This window comes from Xiphias gladius, chromosome 13, assembly GCF_016859285.1.
Source record: "Xiphias gladius isolate SHS-SW01 ecotype Sanya breed wild chromosome 13, ASM1685928v1, whole genome shotgun sequence".
Lineage (NCBI taxonomy): Eukaryota > Metazoa > Chordata > Actinopteri > Istiophoriformes > Xiphiidae > Xiphias > Xiphias gladius.
In genome coordinates, this window is record NC_053412.1 from 4,876,031 (window position 1) to 4,902,078 (window position 26,048).

The 26,048-nt window shown below is 42.8% G+C and overlaps 2 protein-coding genes across 2 annotated transcripts; one reads left to right on the top strand and one right to left on the bottom strand.

Annotated features, from left to right (window-relative positions):
• The first annotated feature begins 2,167 nt into the window (after nucleotides 1-2,167).
• On the top strand, nucleotides 2,168-10,391 carry igfbp5a (insulin-like growth factor binding protein 5a). The gene is made up of 4 exons (XM_040142545.1): nucleotides 2,168-2,631; nucleotides 7,014-7,222; nucleotides 7,696-7,815; nucleotides 7,981-10,391. Exons 1-4 carry the CDS (start codon nucleotides 2,298-2,300, stop codon nucleotides 8,116-8,118), a joined length of 801 nt encoding a protein of 266 aa, XP_039998479.1. The 5' UTR covers nucleotides 2,168-2,297; the 3' UTR covers nucleotides 8,119-10,391.
• Nucleotides 10,392-11,423: 1,032 nt separating this feature from the next.
• Nucleotides 11,424-25,952, bottom strand: igfbp2a (insulin-like growth factor binding protein 2a). The gene is made up of 4 exons (XM_040141933.1): nucleotides 25,495-25,952; nucleotides 14,476-14,657; nucleotides 12,542-12,682; nucleotides 11,424-12,194 (listed from the first exon to the last, which is right to left on the bottom strand). Exons 1-4 carry the CDS (start codon nucleotides 25,892-25,894, stop codon nucleotides 12,036-12,038), a joined length of 882 nt encoding a protein of 293 aa, XP_039997867.1. The 5' UTR covers nucleotides 25,895-25,952; the 3' UTR covers nucleotides 11,424-12,035.
• Between the last annotated feature and the right edge of the window lie 96 nt (nucleotides 25,953-26,048).

The window sequence follows — 26,048 nt, forward strand, 5'->3', positions numbered from 1 at the left end:
GGATCAAGATAAGGGGGGATGTCAACAAGGAATCAAATAAAACTAAATAATTTTGAAATTATACACAGCCTTCACAGTCTCCTCCAAGAAACTGAACGTCACCGGGGTCGAAAACATTAAATTAACTTATCTTGGATTCTGCTGGGACTCTGTTTACTAAAAACAAAAACATGCTGATCATGTACAATCCTCGGACATATATTGCCATCTGCCAAAACATCAAGTGAATTATGAGCGTTTTGTACTCAGTTGCACTCCATGAGAGCTGACCATTTATCTCGCTGGACACTGACCTCCCCGAGTCATAATGTAAGGTCAATCTGAGTGCAGTTTGCCCTGATCTGGACCTTTATACAGCGAGTCACTGTGTCTTTTGAGAATACATTCGTTATGGTTAAGACAGCATCGCACAAATATTTAAAGCTACAGTACTTTGGCAAACAAGAGAAATCAAAAAGATATCTGAGGGGAATTATAAAGCTTTCTTGTTTCACATGCATGAACCCACCCTTAACTTTGGAAAATTGTTAGGTTTTCTTTTACAATAAGAAATTTGGTGCCATTATACAGTCAAATTTCACCAAGTAGTTTCTGACAAAGAACAGATAACGCACATTAGGGTTTTGGGTACGGCGAGGTCTATCTATTGTATCCATCTGGCAGCTCCACGGGGGAACAATGAAAACCATGTTTGTGGTCATCATAAGTATCTGAATACTCTAATTGCATCTGAACAAGTATTTAGATTTTGGCAAAGATCAAGATCTGGGACTTCTACTTTCAGCGACCAGTTCCAAACATGAACACCCTATTCCTGGAGTCAAGAAATCAAACTAGGAATTCAAGTATCGTATGCCGGTGTACAGAAAAGTGGAGAATCGGCAAGTCTGCTTATGTCTGGTGACAGATATGATGATAGGAGATCAATAATGTGGAGTTTAACCACGGCACCCTCATCAGTATGTGGATCAACACTGTAAAAATGTCAGTCTGAGTAAGAGCAGGAAGTTAACTGAGTCGGAATCTGTTTCTTATCGATTCCGTGACCAGGGGAACAGGCAAAAATCACCACATATTTATTTAGAAGCCATTTTGAAAGAAAGAAAAAAAAATCTCATTAAGGGACCGGTAATAAACTGGTCATAATCTCTCCACTGAAATTTGGTCCATAAAAGCAAGTTTTGCAAAAAAACAACTGACAACTTACGATAAATCTTTATCTTAACAACTCATTCAGTCTTGTTGAGCCTGATTTTTTATTTATTTTTTTTCTAAAAACAAGACAAACCACAATTCCCACTTGATAATCAGCATGTGACACGAATTCAGTTGACCTGGCTCACATTTTCTTCTCTTTTTCTGCCAAGCTGTTCCTCTCTTGCTCAGTAGTAAAAGCCCCATTTATATATGTGACTCTTCCCCAGGAGGTCTGTAAACTCTAAAACATTTTTCTCGAAAAATGACTTCTAAAGCCCGCAACAGGGCTCGGAAGTTCAAACAGCCTCCTCAGCAATTTAAATTAAGTGTCCAGAATCTTCCCTCTTGAAGCCTGATCTATATGTTTCTGATGAGAAATGATCTGAAACAGCTAGAAGACAATGGTTTGTTTTTTTTTTTTCACTTTATCAGGCTGGGAATACGAAATGGCCACTCTGCGGCGGGAGAGAGAGGCTCGTATTCAGTCTCCTTCGGGAGCATCGTCTCGTATCTGGCAGATCTGGAGACATGCCAGCACCCGCCCTGTGAAATCAGCATCTCAGCGCACGGAGTTGACAAGTGCGCCTCCCCCTCCAAACGTTGTTTGACATACCCATCGTTATAGGCTTCGCCTCTGGCATTTTCTTTTTTAAAAGGCAAGCTCAAAGCCACAGATTATACATTCTGCTCACAAACCGTGCGGGTAAAATAACCTACGGAGAGCAGCGCGACTGTGGGAATCTCTTTCTTTCTCATTTGGAGACTGGCGGCCTGCGCGTAAACGGCACCGGGCATCACCGAAGGAGAGATACGTGGTGCTTGGATGTTTTATTGCCCTTTTATTGAAATATATTGGTGACTGCGAGGTTGAAGGACAGCGCGAGGGGGGAGCAGTGTGACGGTCTCTGTGGATTGCGAGCATCGGATGCGCTGACATTTGGGACTTGAGCGCGCAAGGCACCTGTGGATGCAACAACCCCCCCCCCCCCCCCCGATGGTTGGACTCAGATCTTTTGCAAAGAAAGGATTCGCCACAAGATTTAGTTGATAATCGTTGCGGTTTCGGTCAAACACCCCTCCGTTTAGACGAGAAGCGCACCATGCTGCTGAGCGTCTCCCTGCTGGTGCTTCCCCTGCTGAGCATGCCCGGCTGCGGCTCGTCGTACGTGCCGTGCGAGCCGTGCGATCAGAAGGCCCTGTCCATGTGTCCGCCGGTGCCGGTGGGCTGCCAGCTGGTGAAGGAGCCCGGCTGCGGCTGCTGCCTGACGTGCGCGCTCGAAGAGGGCCAGCCGTGCGGCGTGTACACCGGGCCGTGCACGCGCGGGCTCCGCTGCCTGCCCAAGAACGGCGAGGAGAAGCCGCTGCACGCGCTCCTGCACGGCCGGGGGGTGTGCAGGAACGAGAAGCTGTATAAACTGCTGCATCCGTCAAAAGGTAGGCCTGTGGAGAGATGACTGATTCGGACCCCAGGGACCGTAATCACTCAGGTCACTGACTTTAATTGGAACATTGATTAGTTGAATTAATTGAGTCATCAATTCATTTTTATTCATTTATTTATCCATAGTTGCTGTGAACCCTCTTTTTTTCATAGCTCCTCATTACCCTTTATATTCCACCATATGACACTATGGTGTAATCACTGCACTAACTTTGCAGTGCTCTCCTTGGTTAACCAGCGCTTGTCTGATATTTCTGTCAGCTCTGATAGTATTTCTGTTGCATTTGCATCGCAGAAATCGTGTTTCAACCGCAGATCTAAAGGGGCAGCGGTGCCAGGAAATAGCAAGCAGCTGGACAAAGATGTTACCCCTCCCTTGTCAATGCAGGAAATTTTAATGAAGCCCAACAAGTGAGGCGCACCAAGAGTCAGCCAGTGATGCAGTGGCAAATTAAAAAATGGACCTCTAGTAGGTAATCGCCAGTCCAAAAATCAGTTAGTGTTTCTCACCCAGTCAGAAAACTTCATTCCATCAGGTTCGCTTTGGAATGATTTGGTGTTTACTAAAGCTGGGGGATAGTGAGTTCGGATGCCCGCCCTGTCTCGCTGGGAGCCAGCGAGGCTGATATGGGTCAACTCGCAGCCCTTTTTTTAAGACGCGTTGACACCTGTCATTACCAAGGCACACGACTCAAAAAGCCCCTGTGTGCCTTGACCCTGTGAACTCTGTCAACAATTGGTGCCGAGTGCCGATCAACCTGTCATCCTGGTTTTGAAAGGCCCTTGTGGGGCTGCGAGCCGTAAATCAGTAGGTTTCGTGTGAGTGGCCCATCGCCTCGGGGCCCCCCAGCTGACATAAAACAAGGGAGAAGATTACAGGTGGTGCTCTGCGAGGCCCCTTGTTGGCTCCTTTGAATGGCAGTTCAGGGACATTCACTGTGTCTGCTCAGACGCACTGAGGAGAGCTTTGTGGGAAATCTTGGCTTGTGGCACTTGCACCCACTCTCTTCGAGTTGTGAAATCGTATTTTACCATCTTCCCCTCGTCTACAGTTTCTCGTCTCTTCTTTTTCCTTTTTGTTGTCTTTTAGCCTTTCTTTTGTCAGTTCCACTGCACACCCCTACTTTCTTCATCTACCACCTGTACCTATTCCCACACCTAACCCACCTTTTTGTCTCCGGGTCTCTATTCTCTCCCACCACACTGCTTCGTCTCCTCTTTCCCTTGCCTGGTTACTTTCCCTCCTCATCTTTTCCACCCTATTCCTCGCTCCCCGTATCCCTAGTTTCACCCTTTCCATTCTGTCTTGTGCTTTATTTTCCTGCAGATTGGAGTTTCAGTGTTGAGGCAAAGCTACTCTGGAAACATAAATAATCTCACTGGCTGTGTGAAACCTCAGTGGGCTGAGCCAAAGAACCAAAGTTTTTCTGGCTAAGTAACATTAGCATGAAGTCCAGTAACAAATGGCAGAAGATAAGAGGGAGGCATTGAAATATTGCCATATAGATTTATCAGAAATTAGTGCAAAGGTAAGCTTGTTCCCTAGCTACCAGTCTGACATTTACAGTCCATTTTTAATAGTTTTTTTTTTGTTATCAGGATTCCCCTTTCTGCCATTATATTTTACAGTTAGCCAGTTTGCACACCAAAAAAAAATGTCTTTGGCTGCGCTCATTTAACCTGAATGAGTGGATCATTTCAACATTTCAATGTTGAGAGCAGCTCTGCATCTGACAAATTATTGTGTAACAAAAAAGAAAAAAGTCCCATCTTCTATTCATCTCCCCTTCCCCTTTCCTCCCGTTCCCACACTATCCTCTGCTCCCTCCCATCGTTCTCTTTTAGTCCCACCCTGGTCTCTTCATCAGTATCATCGCTCCCCTCCCTCCCCGTCTCCATCTCAGCGATGCGGGCAGGCCCCGGCTGTGCAGTGATTCAGCAGAATACAGGATGCGCGTGGGTTACTGATCCCCCGTCTGTCTGCCTGTCAGCTAGCTTCTCCATTAACTCCACGTCTCCTGCTGGGCGCACGCTCGACGCATAAATTAAACAAAACCTTTATGCACTCTGATAAACACACACAACACATATCAGAATTACAGAAGATTTACTGAAAGAGCCAAAAAAAAAAAAAAAATTGTATGCATACATACTGCAATGTGCATTAGGAGCTGCTAAAAGATTAAATGTGCATTTTCAAAACATCCCTAAGTATAATTGAAGTATGATTTTTGCATTAATCCAACAAGGAGTGCATTTTGAGCATTTTGCTCATTTATCATGTGTCAAAGATCAGGAAACAGAAAAAAAAAAAAAAAAGGGAGTATTTAGTTGCCTTTCTGTCATGCTCACAAGTGCATGTGGCACCGTGAAACTGTAAATTATAGTTAAAGTTCCTTTGTTAAGAAAGGAAAGAAGGATGGAACAGGTTTTCTGTCACTACTCCCTGCAGGGATCCAGCTCTCCGGGCTCACCTGGTCTCACAATTCAAACATGAGGCGAAGAGAGAAAGAGAGAAAAAAAAAAGAAAAGAAAGACGTGATCAGTCAGCACAGGTCAGATTAGACAAACTCGAGGATTAGCAAGCGAATACTTGATTGGACTTATGCTGGCTGCAGACCTTCCTCAGCGTTCTCTGGAAAAAAAACAGTGTCAGCAGGAATCTGGAGGGAATCTCTCTCGGTTTTTCCGAGAACCTTTCATTATGGGGACTGATGACATCATCATGATCTTCATCATTATCACTGGGAGGGGAGGGGGGGTTTAAGCGTAATTTGCAACAGGGCACTGACCTTGTTTCACCGCCCGGTTAGCTTAGTAGCTTAGCGATCACGTCAGTGCAGAAATAGAGGGGTTTATATGCAGAGTTTACAATCTGCCAAAATGAAACGGAAACACGTGCGTGACATAGCAGTGGAAATGGGCCAACTGCAGCTTAGGACACATACAAGGATAAGGCATGTTTAAAGCTATAGATGAAGTGAAATATCAGTTTTCAGTGCCTTTGGGAAAGGAGCGCTGGCCTCGACACGGACGTCGTGGTCGTATGAATAGAGGGTGGGACAAGGAAGAGGGGCGAGGGCTTAGGTTTGCACAACTGTGTGCGACTCCCCAAAATTTAGCAAAGAGCTTTATTTTTGAACAGATGAAAGGTGCGTGTACGTGAGGGCTTCTGTGGGGGTTGGGACCCAAAATGGGCTGCGGCTGTTTCTGGTGGCTTGCCACATGACAAGTGTAATAGCATGTTTTCATGAGCCTGGGTGCCAGGGTGAGACTAAATATCTCATTTAGGTCACTGGCTATAAAAGTTTTAAAACCCCTGGTCTGCATATACCCCAAAGTGGCAACCCGACTTGCCATAAATGTAGGCTATGTTGTCCAGTATGTCAACACATCCAATCTGAAACTGGCCGGCAGCCACTAACTGTGCTAAATAAGCATTTAGCTGGTAAAGTGGAATCATCACGTTGTGTTGTGACGTTTCCAAATTCGACACTTCTGTCCTGTGCCCTCATGCGTCTAGCTCGACTGTTTAATTTTAGCCACTCAAATAGGTACATTTCCAGGTGGGAGCCATCATAGTGCTTTTGATTTTGACCCCTCTTCAGACCGGCTCTTGAAGGCAGCAGAAAAAGGCTTTGAAGCCCTGTTCGCACAGGACCAACATTACACCTGTGGACATTAAGTTGTTTGTAATAATTGGTATCATTGGTTATTTTAATCCTGCCACATCTGTAATTTGTAAAGTTCCGGTGTAAATTACCGACCATACCGTGGTGAAGGCAGTTCTCCTCTGATAATAGTAATCCTGCGTGAAATAAGCTTCAGCTAACTGAAGCTGCACTATTTTGGTACACATTCTTGTTCATTGCTTTTGTAATTGTGTTTGTATAATAACCCTAGAAAGCGGTAAATTGTGAATTAGCAGTTTTATACCAATTTCAACTTTTAATTTAAGCAGTAATGAAAGCCCATATCACGTCCACTGGCGCATGCACAAGTGTAATACAATACACGTTCCTGCCAAATGCGGAGGGCTGCACGCAGGCTGTATGATGTCCTTCAGTTTGACGCTATCTCACCGATGACAGTCGCTGGTGGTGATACACCAAGAATAGAATAGAAAAAGAAAACTGCTGATGAATGTAAAAAATTGCAGTTTTCAAAATATTTGAGCAACCGGCTCTGCACAAGTTTTATAAGGAAGGAAATGCACTCAGCTCTTTTATTAGGCCTCCAGGAAGAAAGCGGCGTATTTTGGTGAGAAACACTGAATGTAAATATAAGTTACTGTTTACAAGAACACTGCACAGGGTACCTTTTAGTAAACCACAAACATGCCACCGTCTCCCTCTGTCTTTGTCCTCCCTATCAGATGAATCTCACGATGACGCTCTGCTACCCGTCCCCGAGACAATGCTGCCCCAAACCAAGGTGCCCTTATATGGAAGAGATCACATCAGCAGTCGGAAGGCCCAGGCCATGAAGCATGCCAAGGAGCGCAAGAAGCAGCTGGCCAGGCTGGGACCTGCCAGCAACCTGGACTTCTCAACGCTAAGCCTGGATAAACTGGACCCTGAGTTCGTAAGTGAAGCAGAGATCACAAAAATGCATACCAGAGTGAAAAAACTGACTCAGCTCAGAGGGAAGTTATTGCTTCACTTTATCGAGATTTGGAGCAATTTTCTGAACCATATTTGGTCTGGATATTGGCAAATGAACAGACGTATGCTTTGCTTTAAATCAGAAAAACCTCAGGTATGGCAACATACTGCTTCAGGCTTTATTTGTCTTGCACAATGGAAAGAAACCAGTTCTGACAAATCAGCCAAGATGCCCCGCAGGGCCACTTTCACACGTGACAACACGGTGTGAACAGAGTGAATTGCCAAATTACTAAAGTTCTCATTAGCGGAGGCATTTCCTGCCTCCTTATTCTTGATATCTGGGGCTTTTCACAAACCTTCAAGGGCATTTTGAGTCATAATTTTTTAACTCTGGTGCACAAACACAGATTGTGATCACGCAAACATTCACACACGTGTCTGTGTGTGTAGGGGCCCTGCAGGAGAAGACTGGATAATCTCATTCAGAGCATGAAGGACACTTCTCGGGTCTTGGCTCTCTCCCTGTACATCCCCAACTGTGACAAGAAGGGTTTCTTCAAGCGCAAACAGGTACGGATACATCGTATCATGTCATGTCATCTATCAAATCAGACAGTGGTTGCATCCCATTTGTAACAACAGAATTCTGGTTTTGAGGCAAACGCAAAACCTTTTAAGTCTGCAATTAAGCAGAAATACCAAAAGAAACGATTAAAAACCACTTTTTATTTGCAGTGTAAGCCTTCTCGTGGTCGAAAAAGGGGCATCTGCTGGTGTGTCGACCGGTTTGGCGTGAAAATCCCCGGCATAAACTACGCTGGGGGCGACCTGCAGTGCAAGGATCTCGACAGCAGCAGCAACAGCAACGAATGAGAGCTGAACCGGTCGTACCCGTTGAGCCCTGTTCTTCTAAACACCTGCCAATCAAGCTAGCACACTTAATGACTGCCAATCAGGAAAATATGGCACAAATGCTTATGTATGGTCAGGTGTGATGGACTGCGTTATAGTTTTTTTTGTTTGTTTGTTTTTTTTTCCGAGGGGAGCCAAACTGAAAAGCTTGCTTAGATGAAAATCTGCAAATATAGTTCTTAAGTCTGGCTCCCCACTGACTGTGTACTATGTTGGAGGTTAGCTAACACCTCTTCTCTTTATATCCATAGATAATAGAGAATTATATATATTTGTATGATACTGATAAATGTTGTGTACTGACTCTGAGTGTCAAGTTATCTACTGCTAAATTTACTCCAAGAAATAATGAGACAAGACATATTTAGATGTGGCTAAAAATCAATATTTTTGTTTTGGTGATCAACACAAAAGTCGGACAGTTAAGAGACATCGTCAATAAAATGAGTCAGTTCTCATTTGAATTAGCAATGTTTTACTAATTGTTAATCGTGTGAATGGCATCCCGATGTAAGAGGAATTTTTTTATATATCAAATTGCGACTTCTGCTATTTAATCCTGCCCTCGACCTACTGTCACTGAACACTATCCTACTTGTAGGCCACTTTACCAAGCACAAAAAGGGGGGAAGGATTCTGCAGAATTCCTGTAGGAGACTGGGTATATTATATTGTCATTGTGGGCAGGAGACAGGCGGAATCAGCTGACAGCCATTTCATATGCCATAGCCATTTCAGCATGATGATTTTTTTTTTTAACATAGATTCGGGAACAAATGAAAGTTTGCCATTTTATTGGGGGGGTTGTGTACCGGACTCTTTCTTGGCTGGGACCTGCGGGTTGTCTGGAGCCAAGAAATAGAAATCTGTTTTCAAAACTCAAGAAAGTCCACAGAAATTCAGCTTTAAATTTTGGGAAATAAAGTGAGAAATCAACAACAGAATGCTTACGATTTACGGGAATGTTTTTGCCAGTTGAAGATGCTTATTTTGTCAGTCCCAGTTAAGTCTGGTCTAAAACCTTGTCCCCACAGTGCACTTAGCCATAACTGTAGCTCTTTATTCTGCCGCTGTCAGATGAATCTTGTGTGCTTCTGCTTGTCTAACTTAATGTTCACCAGTGAAGAAAGGCCCACATTACTTTCATGAACGAGCAATTTGGACAAAGCGTCACTCATAAACCAATGTAATTTACTGTAACAGGAGAGATATTTGACACTCCTCCTGAAAGGGCTTTTGAAGTCGTGACAACTGCGCCCACTGTTTGTAAATGTAATTTCAGTGTGTGTGTCTGTGTGTCTGTGTGTGTGTGTGTGTGTGTGTGTGTGTGTGTGTGTGTGTGTGTGTGTGTGTGTGTGTGTGTGTGTGTGTGTGTGTGTGTGTGTGCATGCTCCTGAGTGCGTCTGCATGGGTGTGTACTGTATCTATACCATGCCCTTATAGTTCTCAACTTCAAAAAGCTCTGGTTTAAATTCTCACAAGTCCAGACTGACCAAGCTACTGGCCAACACACGAGGTGCCGTGCATTTCCCTTCACAGCTCGCAAACAAATCACGTTGTTTATTTTTCCGCGTGAAGGGTCTTCACTGCCACCACGCAGGCAAATCTGTTGGCCGATGGTGACTTGCTCTCAGGGTAAATCATGTCCTTTATCCTGCGAAGAGCAAGGTGGCTAAGTTTGTATGTAAATTCAAGTGCCTTCTGCCCCATGCCACTTTGAATTTTGGTTTGCATGTGGATCCAGTGGGTTGATGAATGCGGCACGCTCCAGCACGAAAGAGGAAAACAATTTCAGGGGTCGATGTGGTCTGAAAGATTTTGTGTTTTTATGGTCTTCAGTTGGTTGCTGACAAAGATGATCACGGTCGTCCAGTCAAGCGCTGCTGAACATGTGATGACAGAGGACAAATATCTTTGTTCTATATTTCAAAATTTGCATAACATCCTTTTTTTGTTGTTGATGTTGCTATAATCTTAATGTTCAGTTAATGACTCTTATAATCTCTGACATTCCTAATGTCTAATCACTATATTGAGAGGTGAGCAGAGCTTTGACAGGGGCTCATCTGCCTATTCTTCCCAATAAACACCTCTCTGTATGTAAACACAACACAGTGACACTTTGAACATTTCAGAATCTCAATTTTAAAAAAAGATTAATGTGAACATTATGGTGAGATATTTATCAGGCGTGTAATTGATGTACTCGTTTATTTTGTAATGACAAATCACTATTTAAATAAAGTTCCTGTACTCACAAAAATGCAGATCTGCACTTTTGTCTCAAATGTGGAAACTCTGCTGAGGTGGTAAAACTGATGAGTCGGCTGGTGTGTTTTTCGTGAGACAGCTATCTCGGTGACCTTGGCACTATTAAAAGACGCTCAGGTGATGCTCCATGCAGGTGGTTTCTGCTGTCAAAACACCCACTGTGACATCACTGATTGGGGTGTGGCCAAAGGCGAAGCATGTTTTGAAAGTTTCCAAACGTTAGTGCTAGCTGTATAGTTAGTATAGCTGTGGTTTTCTGGCTCAGCTCATTTTTCGGCCACTGACAGCTGCTTATATATACATCCAGCAGATACGGAGTAACATCATCATTCATTTGGAGTCTTGTTTGTTCACACCTCATGAATGCCATTCCAATATTCCCACTCTTTTAGCTCCGTTTTGGTCTCTACCAACTCCCTAGGGAAATATCTGGCTCTTTAGCTGCTAAATTCTGCACTTCACCAGCTGGTCGCTAACTGTTTTTTGTCTGCAGTTTGGTGCTGGGCAGGTAGCTTACAGGTAGCGTAGGTTTTTAGATTTTTTTTTTTTTCCATTGAAAACACTAACGTTGCAGTTGATGAGCAACACCTTTACATTATACTTAGTCTTTTGACCCACTTTTTATATAAAAAATATAGGATTAGAGCAGCTGTAAGATCTTTTGGGTGAAATTTAAGATGTCATACAAGGTTAAAACAACAAGTTAATCATAAAGGCTTCAATTTTACTCATGACGTCACTTAGTGGGCAAATTCAGTATAAATTATTTTAAAACTGATGCTGCATGTTCATAAATCTCCATCATAGGGTTCTTCCCTGGATTTAAAACGCATGCTACAGTATGGCTATCCTGTATTTAAATTTCATTTCATTCTCAAAATGATTAGTCAAAATGTTTTTTTTTTAATTTTCTTCTAATTCCTAGACTTTCAAATCAATTCTTAAGGTGCACCTGTAGATGTCAGTTGTCTCCAAATAAAAACACAGGCACAAACTGAATTTATTACCATTTTAATAGCGTTATCTGTTAATCACTAGGCAGTCTAAAGTCATGTCCTCCCTAGCGCTGAACATTTAATGCACACTACTGCCAACACGTACTACATTTCATCTTTAATGCTGTGTACTAAAAGCCAGGTGTACTCAAAGCCTACAGCATAGCATGAGGCGTAACAGTAGTCTGCATGCTAGGACACGAAAACACACCTAAAAACACCAAATATGTTGAAGGCTTTTCATTTTTCAACACATACAGTACAAAACACTGATAACAGAGCAAATCTGAGCAAAGTCTCAATTAGTAAAGCAAAGACACTGACACTCCAGCTGACATCTACTGAATATCTATGAGGATAAGGAGTCTTATCTTTCCTGCTCCCCCTAAGAGTAATCTGCAGTTACATCCTACGCAGCAAGCTGGATTCTATCATTTAATCCTTTTTGGTGGTTAAGATTTCAAATGTCACTGTCATCAAATGAACTAGAGACACATACACACAGAAAGATAATATATAGCTTACTCAGATGTTTTTTGTTCCCAAGTACTTTACAGTTTGTTTGTTTTTTTTGTTCTTGTTTTTTTGTTTTTTTTGACGTTTCTTGCCGCGCTATATCTGGGCCATGTCAGGGAGCTCCAGCTCCAGCTCTCTGAGGTACTGGCTGCAGTTGGGGTCCCCCCTCACAGTGGGGGCCGATGGGATGGGTCGGCCGGTGTGAGGGTTGACGCACCAGCACTCGCCCCTCTGACCGTGGAGAGACATCTTGCACTGAAACATAAATTACCGTGTTTTAGTTTATTTCTGCGTGTTTGTTGTCCTTTTAGATGGTCGCGACAAGCCTTGGCTGATGTGTGCACAAAGCTATACAGCAAAAGTGTGTATGATCAGTTTTGCAGTGCACATGTTTCAATTGGATCCCCATTCTTTTCTGTGAGCACCAGTATTTAAATAGATATCTTTAGCCTGTCAAATGTCTCAGAATATACAACTGAAAGGGGAGAAATGAATTGGGGGCTGTGATGCTTTACCGACCTTTTCTCCTCTAAACACTTGCATATTATCAGGTGGATACACCCTCTCCGCTTAACACCCTTTCCCCAAAACCTCGGAGTCACCTGTTTGAGGTTATACTGCCCCCTCTTGTCACAGTTGGGGATGTGCAGGGCGTACAGGTCTTCCAGGGGACCTCGGTTATCTCTGAAGGGCATCTTGGATATCCGCTCCAGGACCTGGTCGAGCTCCTGCTGACACTGAGTCTTGACAACAGCAAAAACAACAACAACAGTCATGTTTACAGGCCTGTATAGCAACACCGGGGTGTGTCAGAGCCACAAGGTTTCAGTGACACATGGGTAAAATGTGGTTGGCCTAAAAAGTCAAAAAGTGTTCCATAATAAAGAAATCTGATCTTTTATATAACTTTTTTGTTTTTATATTAAAAAAAAATCTAATTTAAAAATGTTCAAAACTCATCCACACAACAAAAAACCATTCCAAGATACATCAACACTAAGATGTGTTTGCAGGTCAATCGGCACATTTTCGACACAGCACATAAATTCTCATAAAATGCATATGAACACATACACACACACACACACACACACACACACACACACACACACACACACACAAACACACACAATAAACCTAGAAAGCTAAAGGGCTTTCTGTAATGAGCATATGAATCATGATTCTTGCCAGTAATGAATAACAACTCTTGCCAGTGACCTCAGGTTTACCTCACAATTCAATGAAGCCAAATGTCTTGTTGGGACACAAGAAATAAAGTTTCTGGTCCAGCAATAACCTTTAAATGATTTTTATGGCAGATGGAAAATATCACAATGCTGGTTAGATAAGCCCGGGCTTCGCCCGTGAGTCCCAGCTCCGGGATGCAGAGCAGATCAGGTGCATTTAAGGTCAGTAAATATCTGCCTTTTGATTAAAGGGCAGCGGTTGGTGTGAGACGTGAATGGAAGGCAAATGAACTGGGAAATAAAGCCTTTTCTTTGTGCCATGACAGTTTTAATCCCCTTAAAATAATTATTTGGTCTTTACTATATATCCCCCTAAGCCTTGAAATTAATTCAAAAAAGCACTACTATTATTTATTGACAGTCTCAAGCCTTGACTGCACTTAGAACGATTTTTAAATATGGGAATAAAATGCAGGGAAACATCCAAACATGAACGGTTGCTGCACCAGAGGGAGGCGGCACTGCGCTCCTTTTTTCCCTCTTCAGTGGTCTGAGGAGCTGATCCTGCTGTTGTTCAGACAAATCAAGCAATTTGAACGGGGCAACTTGTGCTCTGGGAAACCGTGATGAACAATTTTCACTGTATTCTGTCATTTTACAGGCCAAGTGATTAATCAGTTAATCGAGAAAATGAAATATATGTATAGATTATAGTCGATAATATGAATACAAAGTTGCAACCGTACATTTCAGGCTTTTAGGCTTAATCTCAAAATGTTGTTCAGATCAGATGCTTTTAGCTGAGATCAATATAAACTCATATACAGTAACAGCAGTTATTCATTGGTTGCATATTTGAGTACTTCAGGTTGCCACTAGTTAAATTAAACCAAAAACACTCACTGATAAACGATTTTCTTACGAATACTGACAAATAACTAACTAAATAATAACTACAAATTTGCCAATACAAATCAAATACAGTTGTGGTGCCGCAGGATCTGATTTTGTACCACATATCCACACACACACGTATCTGATTATACATTTTTGTCCCAATTGAAAGAAAACTAAGCAGAGCGGGGAGTGGATATTGTTCGAGTCTAACCACTCTATTCACATTCGTGACTACAACACACCCAAGGCATAACGTTCCAGGGAAAAAAACATTATTAATGATGTCCTAACATTCTGAGAAAAAAAAAAAACCTAACTCAAGCATAGCTGACAAAATCAGATAGATGCCTCTCTCTTGAGTTTTCCCTGTTGATTCCCAGTCTCCAACGTGTACACTGCAGGAGCCCCTTCCTAGACTCTTCCTTTAAAACGGAAGCTCTGCTTTGCCTCACCTGCTTGGGCCGAGTAGGTTTCACCTCCTCCACCTTGTTGGTCTTCATCTTGGTCTTCATCTCCTGTCTATGCTGGCGTACGGCGCTCTCTTTGGGTCCCAGCCAGGTGGTCTCCTTACTGGGCTTCCGGATGGCCGGGATCTCGCTCACACCCTGCTCAGGCAGCGGCTCCACGGCCTCACCTGCAGTTGCAGAGACACCGTGTAAAATCCGTAAAAATAAAAAATAAAAAATATAAAGTAAGGATCCCAAATTTAATTTCAGTGCGGAGTAGAAATTAAATTGAGCAGGAAAGGACTTTGATTCTTGTTCAAGGACACTTTGATGGACACGTTGGCTGCTGAAAGCACTTAACCTGTGACTTTTCAGGACCGTCTCTCTCTCTGTGCACTAAGCCACTCTGCTGCCCTCCTGCAATCATTCTGGTATTCATAGATAATTTTTCAGAGCGACTGACAGTGCGGGCGGCTCTGCTAAAAAGGTTTGTGGATATGGATTGATTGGCTTCGACCAGCTGCAGGGATGATGCGGACCCTGCAGTCTGAGCTCCTTCTTTTTGACAAACAGAGAGAAATGCAAGATGCTTCATACCCTAGCATGTCCATGTTCCAAATGTCTGATAGCCCAAGGAGCCACATTATGTTCATTAATGTACACACACCATAAAAACAGTTAAAATTATATCAATCATAAAATTGGCAACAAAATGATCTTGCTTTGATGAAAATTTAAAGTTTTATTAAATACATTTTGGGTCTTTGTGCATGTTAAAGCAATGTAATCAACTTTCTCCATTTTATTTGTTTACTTTTTTTTTTTTTTTTTACTGGTAAAAGGGGGGCTTGGGAGGGAGGAGAAGCAAACATGAGAGGGTTCGGAGGGGAGGGGGTATTTTCTATTGCACCTCCCACTGTGTCTAGTGATCGGTCCTAATTAAACTGAGGAAGGTCGTCAGCTGATCCAGCTCACCTGGGCCCTCCGGGATATAAAAGCTGACCCATGAGCTCAGCTCCCTCTCAGCTGGCATCCACCCTGCATCTCTCTCTTTTCATTTGTGTGCCATTTAGGGCCTCCACAGCACAGATCCTACAACCATGCATTGCTTTCATTTCAAACATTTACACCCCCTATTGTTTATTTGATCGAGGTTCACATTTTGTGCAAGTATATTTCTTGTGTTTGTGACAATTTTCCACATTATCACAACTGACATTTTCACTAATGATAATGTTGGGGGAGGGGTATGCTATGATGTGTCCAAACCACTGTTAAAGTGCTCTGAAATGCATCAGCACAATCAATGAGTCACTAGAATCCTTTCCTTTCTCATACAGCGAAGGAACCACATGCAGCTCTGTTAACAAGCTTGTGGGCTGAGAAATGTTGGCCACCGCTGAACTTTAGTCACAGTCAGGTTTCCATGGTTGCTTTTTTCCCTAGTTATGTGATTCAGTTTCATGAGCAGATGTTAAAAGTGGTGATAAATGAACACAGCAGTTGATATCATCAGATATTTAAAAAGATGTACAATTTTCTACAACTTGTATTTGGAGGGGTACAGGATGAATTCACGGGCCCAAATTATACTAAGTTTAACAGGGCCCAGGTAGCATCTGTGTATCATTATAAATAATACCTTAGTGAACTCAAGCCAACTCTGCTTGTCATTCAAAGCTGAAAAACGTGTTTTTTTAATTTTTTTTTATTTTTTCTGATAGGTTGTTATGTTAAGTATGGGAATGTCATTAGTTTTGCAGCTATCTGGTCATAAACCAAGTTAGGATTCATCCTCTGGTGAACATGAATGTCTGTACAAAATTTCATGCAATCCAACTAATAGCTGTTGAGATATTTCAGTCCGGAGCAAAGTGGTGAACGAACCGATCGCCAGACAGACCGACATTGCCTTTCCATAAAGCCACGCCGCTGGCATGGCTAAAGACCACTCCACAGATGCAATTTGAGCCCCTCACACTGCCAAAAAGCTGGTCAGAACAGAATGATACAACAACTGAGCAGCTCACAGTGTCTTGAATGCCCCTAAAAGAAATTGAAACAGCGCTATTCCTAATACAACAAACGCTATTATGATACAACAATCAAAAAGAAACAAATTTGTCCATCGACAAACAACAAGGAATTCGGATTCAGTAATGTGGCAAACTTTCCACTGCTCTGAACCAGCAATAAATAAATTGTATGTCCTGTTTTTGTCCCTGGAACCATCATGTCAAATAGCTGTGTCCCTGTGGACGTTCAGCGATTCCTCCAGGCTGTATTCATTGACTTTGACCATCTCCACTCTTCTTGGAAAAAAAAAAAAAAAAAACCTCTCTTCAAACAATGGAACAAGCAATGTGAGAGGCCATCAGGTCCAACCGAACATGTTGTTTCTGACAACAGAGCATACTTTGGGGTTGGGTTGGGGTTTAGGATTGATGGGGAGGGAGTGGAAGAGGAGTGTCACTCCAAACCAGCCGACTTCAGATGAAAAAATGTTAAATGATGCAAATTCCTCAGAAAGCAACATGATCACATCCCAGCTCAGTTTAGCTAGTAAGAATAGTGTTTCAGACAGCCAATATACGTGCTAGAAGACTGTTTATTTTCACAGAATTTTTGCAGGAAAGCAAGTATTTCACCTATGCAAGACTTGACTTGACACCTGAAGGAAAGAAGGGAAATAAGCACAGACAGTAGAGAAGGTCAAATAGTCAGCCAGTAAGTGGATAGTTAACAGTTATGCAAGGGCCAAGCTGTAACGTGCAGACTTGTGGAAAGGCATTTGTAGGAAAGAGAATGAAAGCGGGTGTTACTGGTGGTAGTGGTGGACTGGAGAGGCATTCTCTGTGCTCTGCAAGAGGTAAATTTGACATCCGGTTGTAGAATATGATTACAAAAGGCCTAACAGAGAACGGGAGAAAGGAAATTCCAAACGAAGCAATAACAAGGTGCTGGCGCCTTTTGCCATCAGATAGATCTGGTGTTGTTGGACTTGAGTTCCCCCTATGACGCTCCACCGTGTTCTCTCTGGCTTGTCTTTGAAGACCGAGTTTCTTCGCAAAAAGGGGCAAAAGTCAACTGAAATCAGGTGTGTGCTCGCGCCAGTTGCGCAGATAAACACACAACACACTCAGGAATATTGGCAGCTGGGGTGACTTTTGTTTTGCTGTCTTACATAATCCCCGCAGTATCCAAGCGCAATACCATCACTCCCTCTCTTCTGAGGAAACCTGAGATGTTCACTCAAATACACAGTCTGGGAGCTCATAGACACACACATGAACGGACGATTTATAAGCAAGAATACTGCGATCTCCCACTTGAATGTACACACACACACACACACACACACACACACACACACACACACACTCAAACACAGGGGGTCAGGACCCCACTTTTAGGGGGCACTAGGCCTCTGCAGTACAAGCCGTCCCACAGCGGTGGGCTGGGGATCAGCAGTATCAACAGAGCAGCAGGCCTACTGTCCAGTCTACTGCTTGAATTAATCCTAACACAATGGCCTGAGAGGCTTCCTTTCTATATCTGATCCATGTCGAATTCCCAGATGGCACGTAGGCCAGAAGTCTCATGTCTGATTGTCCAGATTCTGGTCAACTGAGCAAATGGCAGACTTGGCCGGCTCGTAGAGAATGGAAAGGTTGAAAAAGGAAAGATCCGAGCACACCAGCATTCTCGCTGCATCATGTTTCCATGGATACAAATAGACCCTTGTTTCGCTGTCAGGCAAACTTGTGGGTGTGATGTCTTTCTCATGTTACAGCAGCGTGAAGGGGATGTTGACTGGTCAGCTTCGCTTTCAAACGTGAGTGGATGCCAATGGCATCAAGAAGCAGCTTCTCTCAAAAGTAGGAAAATCAGCTTCAAACGCTGAGACTTTCACTGCACATCAAACATTTAGGTAACCCTTTAATTTAGTGGGCCCCTGTAGTTTCATATAATGTCACAGAAAGGAACAGATATGTAATTGTAAATTCAAATGCTCCAGGCTGATCACTTCCAATTAATAGCGTAGCCGCGAGTCTATCAGTCAGGACACAACAGGTCGGCTAAACAGGCAAAAACCTGACATTTCTCTGCAGGAAAGTTCAACATATATGTAGTTTCACATAATAAACACAAACTGTATGAATATTAACTTGGGCTTAAATGGAGGACTTCTTCTAAGCTGTTGATGCTTTGGCTTGTAGTTTACAATGTGTTTCACCTATAACTTATGCATATACAATATGGTAATATTCAGTCTTGTTAGCTTGAAGTCACAGTTTGAACAAACTTTTACCAAATATGCACAAAATATTTTTCTGTCCCAGTGGAAGCTGAACAGTTTGTATGCCTATTTTGACTTCCAGTAGCTGACCTAACCTAAGATGACTGGTTAATATACCTTAACAAAGACATTAGAAAGGCTTTCATGAGCTCATTTGACTCCTGGTAAGTAGGAACAGAACTGACTGAAAATTGAACTATCCCTTTAAATGTAGGAATGTAGAAACTGGTAAAAATGAAAAGAGAAAAGTACATCTTCCCAATACACCTCTTAACACACCTCTTAAGTGTGAAACACAGTAAGTCATGTGCCACTTAAGAAGTTTATGAAAGGCACTGCATATGAGTAGCTGCAGTCCATCATCCATTACAAGGCTTAGTAGGACTGTTTTCCTAGAAACACAAACACAGCAGAGAGCAGATGTGTTTACCTTCCAGGCTTTCTGGCCCGCAACAGTCATCTAAAAGCAGGCTTTGGACAGGCTCTGGCACGTATGTACACACCACGGCATCCAAGACCAGGCAACTCGCTCACTACCAGCACCGCTGGGTGAACTCTGGGGCGATTGCCTGGGACCTAAACTAGCCATTCATGGGTTCCTCAGTTGTTGCGTAGCGTCACCAGCAAGTTACAGTTTTTGTTTCCCCCGTGAAATACCACAGGATTTTTTACAGATGTTCGTCATTCACATATGATGAATCCTGATTACTTTGGTGATCCCGAGTTTTCCTCTAGTGCCACCATGAGCAAAAAAAAAAAAAAAAAAAAGGGTGTGAGAGCAAGAGCATGGAGGATTGTTTGCCTCCACCCACATCTCGCTCCGTTGTTAGGGGAGGAACAAGGGAAAAACTGATAAATCAAAACCGCAACCATGCACTTTTGGAAACGTAAACAAAGCTTTTGCAAACTGATGTAACTTTTTATGATGGAAGGGGTTAGCTCGTCGACTTGTTTGACTGGATAAATGTACACATATGTATATGTGCATTTAAATATGTCTTTTCTATATATATTTGACAGATACCAAGAGATGTAAGGAGAAACAGGACAAGAGGTTGAAAATAGTTTTTTTTTAATTTCACCGTCCTCAAGAAATGGATAATAAAAATCTAGAATGGACACATAATGTATGATCTTTCGCGTTTTTTGTTTTTTTTATCATGCAAAAGTATTAAACAGTCTATGTCCCCTGCAACGCCCCATGTCCCCTTCCTCTCCAGTGTCAGTAGCATTTCAGAAAATGTTTTATTGTCTTAAATCACCCTTAACCAAAAAGGAGGGTGGGAAGTTATTCTGGATCTCAATAGGCACGAGGAGATTCTTGGCACGGGTACATATGAAGTTGACGCCCGAGGGGGGGAGATGGCACAAATGCCCCTGTTTTTGGAGAAGCCTGGGGTGGGGAGGGGGGATTATCTTGGAGCTATTTCAGTCCTGCGGGCTCCGTCTGGACGCCCCCGCAGGTACACAGGAATGCCCCTTGTTAGCTAACAATGTTATTTCAGCGACCAGATGGCACAGGAGGTTTTTTTTTGCCCTTTCCTTTCCACCTAATTTTTCCTCTCCGTGATGACATTTGTAACAGCATTGATACAACAAATCTTCTTCTGGTCTTCCCTTCTCACTGTCAACACGTAAAACTGACCCTGGGTAGGTTTGGGTAAAATTAGGGAAAAAAAGGTTGTATTAGGAATGAATAGCCAATTAACAGGATCTCACAATGAAGAAGGGGCGCCATTGCATTTGTATGGCTTTTTCTCATTCAGGTGACATTCAAGCAACCAAATATGGACTCTGTTTGGGCTTTGTTAATCAACATGCACCCTTTCGAGGTCATATATGGTATGATCCCAGACAAAACAACTAAACGCCCATCCAATCTGATTAAAGGAACTACTTTATTTGGGCCCAGGTCTCTGTGGGAACAGAATATCAAGTGATACTGTGCATAAACAGAGAGGGTAGCGAGAAACTTGTGTGTGTGTTATTTTTGAATGAGGAGACATTTCAAAAATGGACATGGAATCTTGTTGTTATTAGTAAAAGAAACTGAAACTGAAATGGAAAAATATACTTTTTGAGATTAAAAATCTTGGAATTACCCATTTTAACCAGTTCTTGGGTTGATATCTGACCCTTATTTATTGAACATTACAATTACTTTAAGAGGAAGTACCTCATTTCATCTCCTATTTTCACTACCTCACAGACGAGTCCCGGTGATTTCCCTTTGAAGTTTAAGATCTTTTATTAATCTTCAGGGTCTCAAATTGCCAACAATCATCCCTGGCTCATCGCTATCGCGTTTTCATTTGACTGAATCAGCCCCTGGATACGCTATTCTGCAAAGAAACTTGAACGTAGATATGAAGTTGCTTGTTTGAAAAACACTCGTAAAAAGAGATGCCAGTACAGTTTCCAAATGTCTGATAGAGATACTGAAACCAAGACCAGAGAGGGCTCAGTGGGAAAGCTGTACCAACATGTTGCCCTGCAGTTAGTCTGTTGTTTTAACATGTCTCAGTGGCTTTGCTATAAAGCTTAAATGTTGTCTATATTCATTTACTTTTGGACACGGACCAGATTTGAGATACGTCTGGCACAGAACTAAGTCAGAGCTTTAATTCACGTGGCGGGGCGCTGAATGCAAATGCGATTTCCTCAGGTTAGACTGATGGAACCGTACAGTATGTACGTTCGCAGCTTCTCGGTGTGCTTGCCCGCAGCGCAACAAACGCAGCCATTCGCTCATGCAGCGCACACAAACAAACAGAACAGGGATGCTCAAGGCACAAGGGGGAAAATGAGAGCGCATAGGATTTGGTTTTGGTCTCATTCGTCTTAACCAAGTGCAATTTCATATGTTCATGTTTTCAGCTCAGATGATCAGATGAAATCAGCGGCTCCACATGTCTGCGTGGTGCCAAGCATAATTTTAAGCTTTGTCTGGGCACCACAGAAACAACACGGGCTATTTGCGTCACAGTAACATCTCCTGTAACTCTGTCTCTGTAGCTTTAAGGAAAGTAGAGGTTTAAGACCATGTCGACAGCAATTAAACCTCCAAGGTGCGTTCAGAGATCTTTGAAATACTGTTCAAAATAGGAATACAATAAATGTAAAGTTAGAGCTGCAACAGTTAGTCAATTGACGGAAAATTAATCTGCAACTATTTTAATAATCTAAATATCGTTTTAGTCATCTTTTAAGCGAAACTGCCAAACTTTCGCTGGTCCTCGCTTCACAAATGTGAGAATTTGATGCTTTTCTTTGCCATATAGGATTGTAAACTGAATGTCTTTGAGTTTTCGACTGCTGATTGGACAAAACAAAACATCCGAAGACATCAGCTTGGACTGTGGGTAATTATAGCAGGGGGTTTTCACTATTTTCTGGCCTTTTACAGACGAAACAATTAATTGAGAAAATAGCCATTAGTTGCAGCCCTTATGATAATGCACTATTCACTAAAACTAATCTTAAAAAATGGAATTCCCTTGCACTTTCTGTCAAACATCTTAGTCATGATATGGCAAATCTGAGTGTGAGTCTGTCATGAGTGGCTTTTTCAGTGTGGCCCAAGCCTAATAAACGTCCCGCTGAGCTAAACAAGTTCTGTGTACTCAGGGGGCTTGTTTCTAAGAGATCCATGAAGCAATTTCTGTTACTAAATTACTGAATTACTAATATGCTGTAATTAGCTGCTTCGATAATTTAAAACGGTGAACAAAAATTACCTCTGGACTTGACCAGTGGAGAAAATGAGTCGCTACAGTGCCAGTACATTTCATCCAATCGCCATTTCATTAAAAACAGAACAAAAAGCTAAATTATTTCATTGCTCCACTCTATTAGAGCTTCACTGTATGCTTTGTTTAACAGTGCTCCAGAGATTTCCTTCATTTTTGGTATAATGTTTAATAGGCATTGAGGCTTATTTTATATGTATTTTAACAAGGAAGGAACGGCACTATTATTTTTTTCATACCAACGTTTCATCCTGAGCCTAATCAGATGTTGGGGGTCGAATCCAAATAACAAAAATTTAACAGAATTTGTCTCCTCCTCCTGTTTGTAATCCCCCTTTCACGCTTCTTCATTTCCCTCCTCTGACTGTTGTGTTTCCACCAAAGGGCTCTTCTCCTCCTCCCTTTACTCACTTCTTCTAGGTCTCTTACATGATCATTCGCGGGTCAAAGGAGTTTTGGCTCTGACCTTTGACCTCTTTGCTGTTAGCTGTAGTGCCGATCCGGGAGATCAGATCAGAGATTTTACTGTTGCTGTCGGTGCAACTCTGGACATTCAGATCAGATCGATTCTTGTTCTGTAAATCTGTGGAAACGTCACTTCTGACAAGATACGCTGCCATTTTCTTGGTGTTCCGTGTTAGAGGTTTACATCTTTAATTGATAAGTGGCTGATTGCAAAAAAATAAGGCAGAATAACAGGATGTTGTGGTTTGTAAACATCCAAATAAAGCAGCTGCAGTATTTCATCCTTTGAAATGGTTGCCCGGGGTGTCAAATCAGCTTAAGAGTCACTGCTCCCCCTGCTCAACTAAATACAACCACTTCATTATTGTACCGTAATCAGCACTTTTTCTCTAATTTACATATTAATTCCTGGAACAAAGGAGATGCAGTGATAGTGGCCAGAGCGTTAAATTTTGCTCTCAATCTTCCAAAAGAGCCTGAGAGCTGATTTCTATCGGGGATTTCATTACTTCCTCTTTTTTGCTGTGTATCTGACAAGAATTTATTACAGGAAATCAAGTCTGTAGAGTCTCAAACTGAGCCAAATGAAAGCAGGAGACTGACAGTAACCATCTGTAACACCAAAAGTCAGTTTATCATGTCTTATTACAAAAACCGAAGGGCATAAATAGAGCAGAAGTTAATGGGCAGCCTGTCAACTTATTTTGAGGCTGATACAGTAGTAATCCATGGGTGAATTTTGAAATGAATCTCAGTTTTGAACCAAGAAGAAGAAAGGTCCGTGGCCTATTCAGCCCCACTTTGATGGAAAATATATTTTTCTTTCATTTTTTGACCTTGAGGAAGCTGTTCACTTCCCTTTGACCACGCTCTCTACCTCTTGTCTTTTTCAGAAATCACTCTTCCATCTGCAACGGCGTGGCTTTTATCCAAGTCAACTCCGCATTCAGCCCTTTAGAGCCAATTTCTAAGCTTTTACTGTTTTTTGGACACATCAAACTGCATCTCAGACCTTTCAGCTTGCAAGCTGAAGCACAGCCTGACCCAAAAAAAAACCAAAAAAAATCAGTGACATCTAACAAACTGCCTGCTTGCAAGCAAGCCTTTACATGATGTGTTCATGTATTTTGTTCTCTTGTTTTGCTCTTGTGTAACTCTGAAATTCATGCCTGTTTTCTTACCTGTTATTGTTTGAGGTGGGCTACAGAAACAAACTTTTTCTGCATAAGGTTATATAAATAAGGAATTAAGCCCTTGTCACGGCCGGTTATTAAATCATAAATGTGTCGTGAAGCATTTTTGACCTTTTGTCAGCATGCTAGAGAGTCCTTGCAGAGAACAGGGTTGCCCTGAATGCCGTCTCCGGTAGTTTCTCTACGTTCCAGGAGTTCAGTGCCAAAATAAACACGTGTCAGTCTGGAGGTAAACTCTGACAAAGCATGGATTTGGAAATGAGTAGAAATCACACCCCGGCTGGCTCCACTGGACACTCATTGACTGTGTGCGTTTGCAGCCTCAAAATCAGCCAATTAATGAGGCTGTTTACTTTTCTTCTTCACTGTGACCTGTCTTTGTTTAAACACAAACCACATGAGCCTTGCTGGCTCCGGGCCGCACGAAGCTTCATTGTGATCCTCCTGCACATACATCCAGCTCATTTTTTAGAGGTAGACAGCCCAGTTAATGCAGTCACTGTCAACAGCAGTTTATAGTTACGTCTGGTCAAAGCCTAAAGTCCACTTTTCCAATCAATGCAGCATTCCTCCTGCTGTCTCTCTCCGTTTCTTTCTCTCCACTCCCCTGTGGAAATGTCAACATCAGTACTATGATGTTTTCTGTGTCCATCCCACCAAGTACAACTTCTGGGAATTCTGCAGGCCACTACCTCTCTTCTCTGTTACAGTGTTTTAAAGGCAGATTTTTTTTTTTTTTTTTTTTTTTTTTTTGAGGGGGGGGGGGGGTTTGGGAAAGACTGGAGAGCCAGCTGTTTGGAGCATAGCTGAGGTTAATCTGTTCCTTTTGTTTCTCTCGCCCCATGCACACCAGGGTGATTCGCAAAACTTTGCACAGGTCTATGCGGCACAGAGTTTAGCACGAGTGTAGGAACACCTCATGCAACAGGCATTAAATAGGTCATTACTGTAACTTGACGTTGAGAAATTGCACACCTAAGAAAGCGCTGGCAGCACAAACTTCTAGATTATTTCACGTGAGTAGGTAAATCCTGATGTCAAAGGGCTGCAAAGGGGCTTATAGTTAGTCCAATAAACGGGAAAAGGATGGACCGCAGACATCAAAGCCAAACTGTCCGTAATATCATCAGAAATATCTCAGGAATATCAGCCACTAAAGTGCAAAATGGTCACTAGAACTTCCCTGTTGAGTAACACGCAGATTTGGGCTCAGCCTTCATGACAATGCAATATTTCTACACTATTCCTCGGGCTGCAGTCTAGACAGTGTCATTAAAAATTGATAGGAGAAAACCAGGTTTCCAGTAAACCGACTGACCGCTGGTTTGCTCCCGGTGCTCCTGGCTGTAAGTGGTCGTCTCGGTGTCCACTTTGCGCCGGCACTGCCCCTGGCCCTGCACCAGTTGCTCCAGGGGAAGCTCCGAATCGGGCGTCGGGTAGCATCGCAGACCGGTGGAGCACCTCGGGGTGTACACGCCGCACGTCTCGCCCTCTTGCCGGGCGCACACGGGGCAGCACCCGCAGCCCGGCTCGCGCACGATCTCCGCGCAAGTCTCGGTGAGCTTTGGGCACAGCGCCTGACGCTCCGCGGTGCAGCCCGGGCAGCGGAACACGATCTCGGCCAGGGAGGCACCGGCGAGAGACGCGGAGAGGATCAGCAAGCTGCAACACACGTACGACAGCATTGTTATAGGCATGAGGTTTTTGGTCATTATCATGGGGCGATGGAAGGCAATCCCAAGTGAAAAAAAGGGGAAGAAATGTGCATGCGAACAGGTGAAGCCGGGGGCTGGGAGGTCTGCTGGGTCCTACAAATTCCCAGATTTGTAGTATGAGTGTTAATTTGGGGAAAACAGGAGGACAGATGATTTA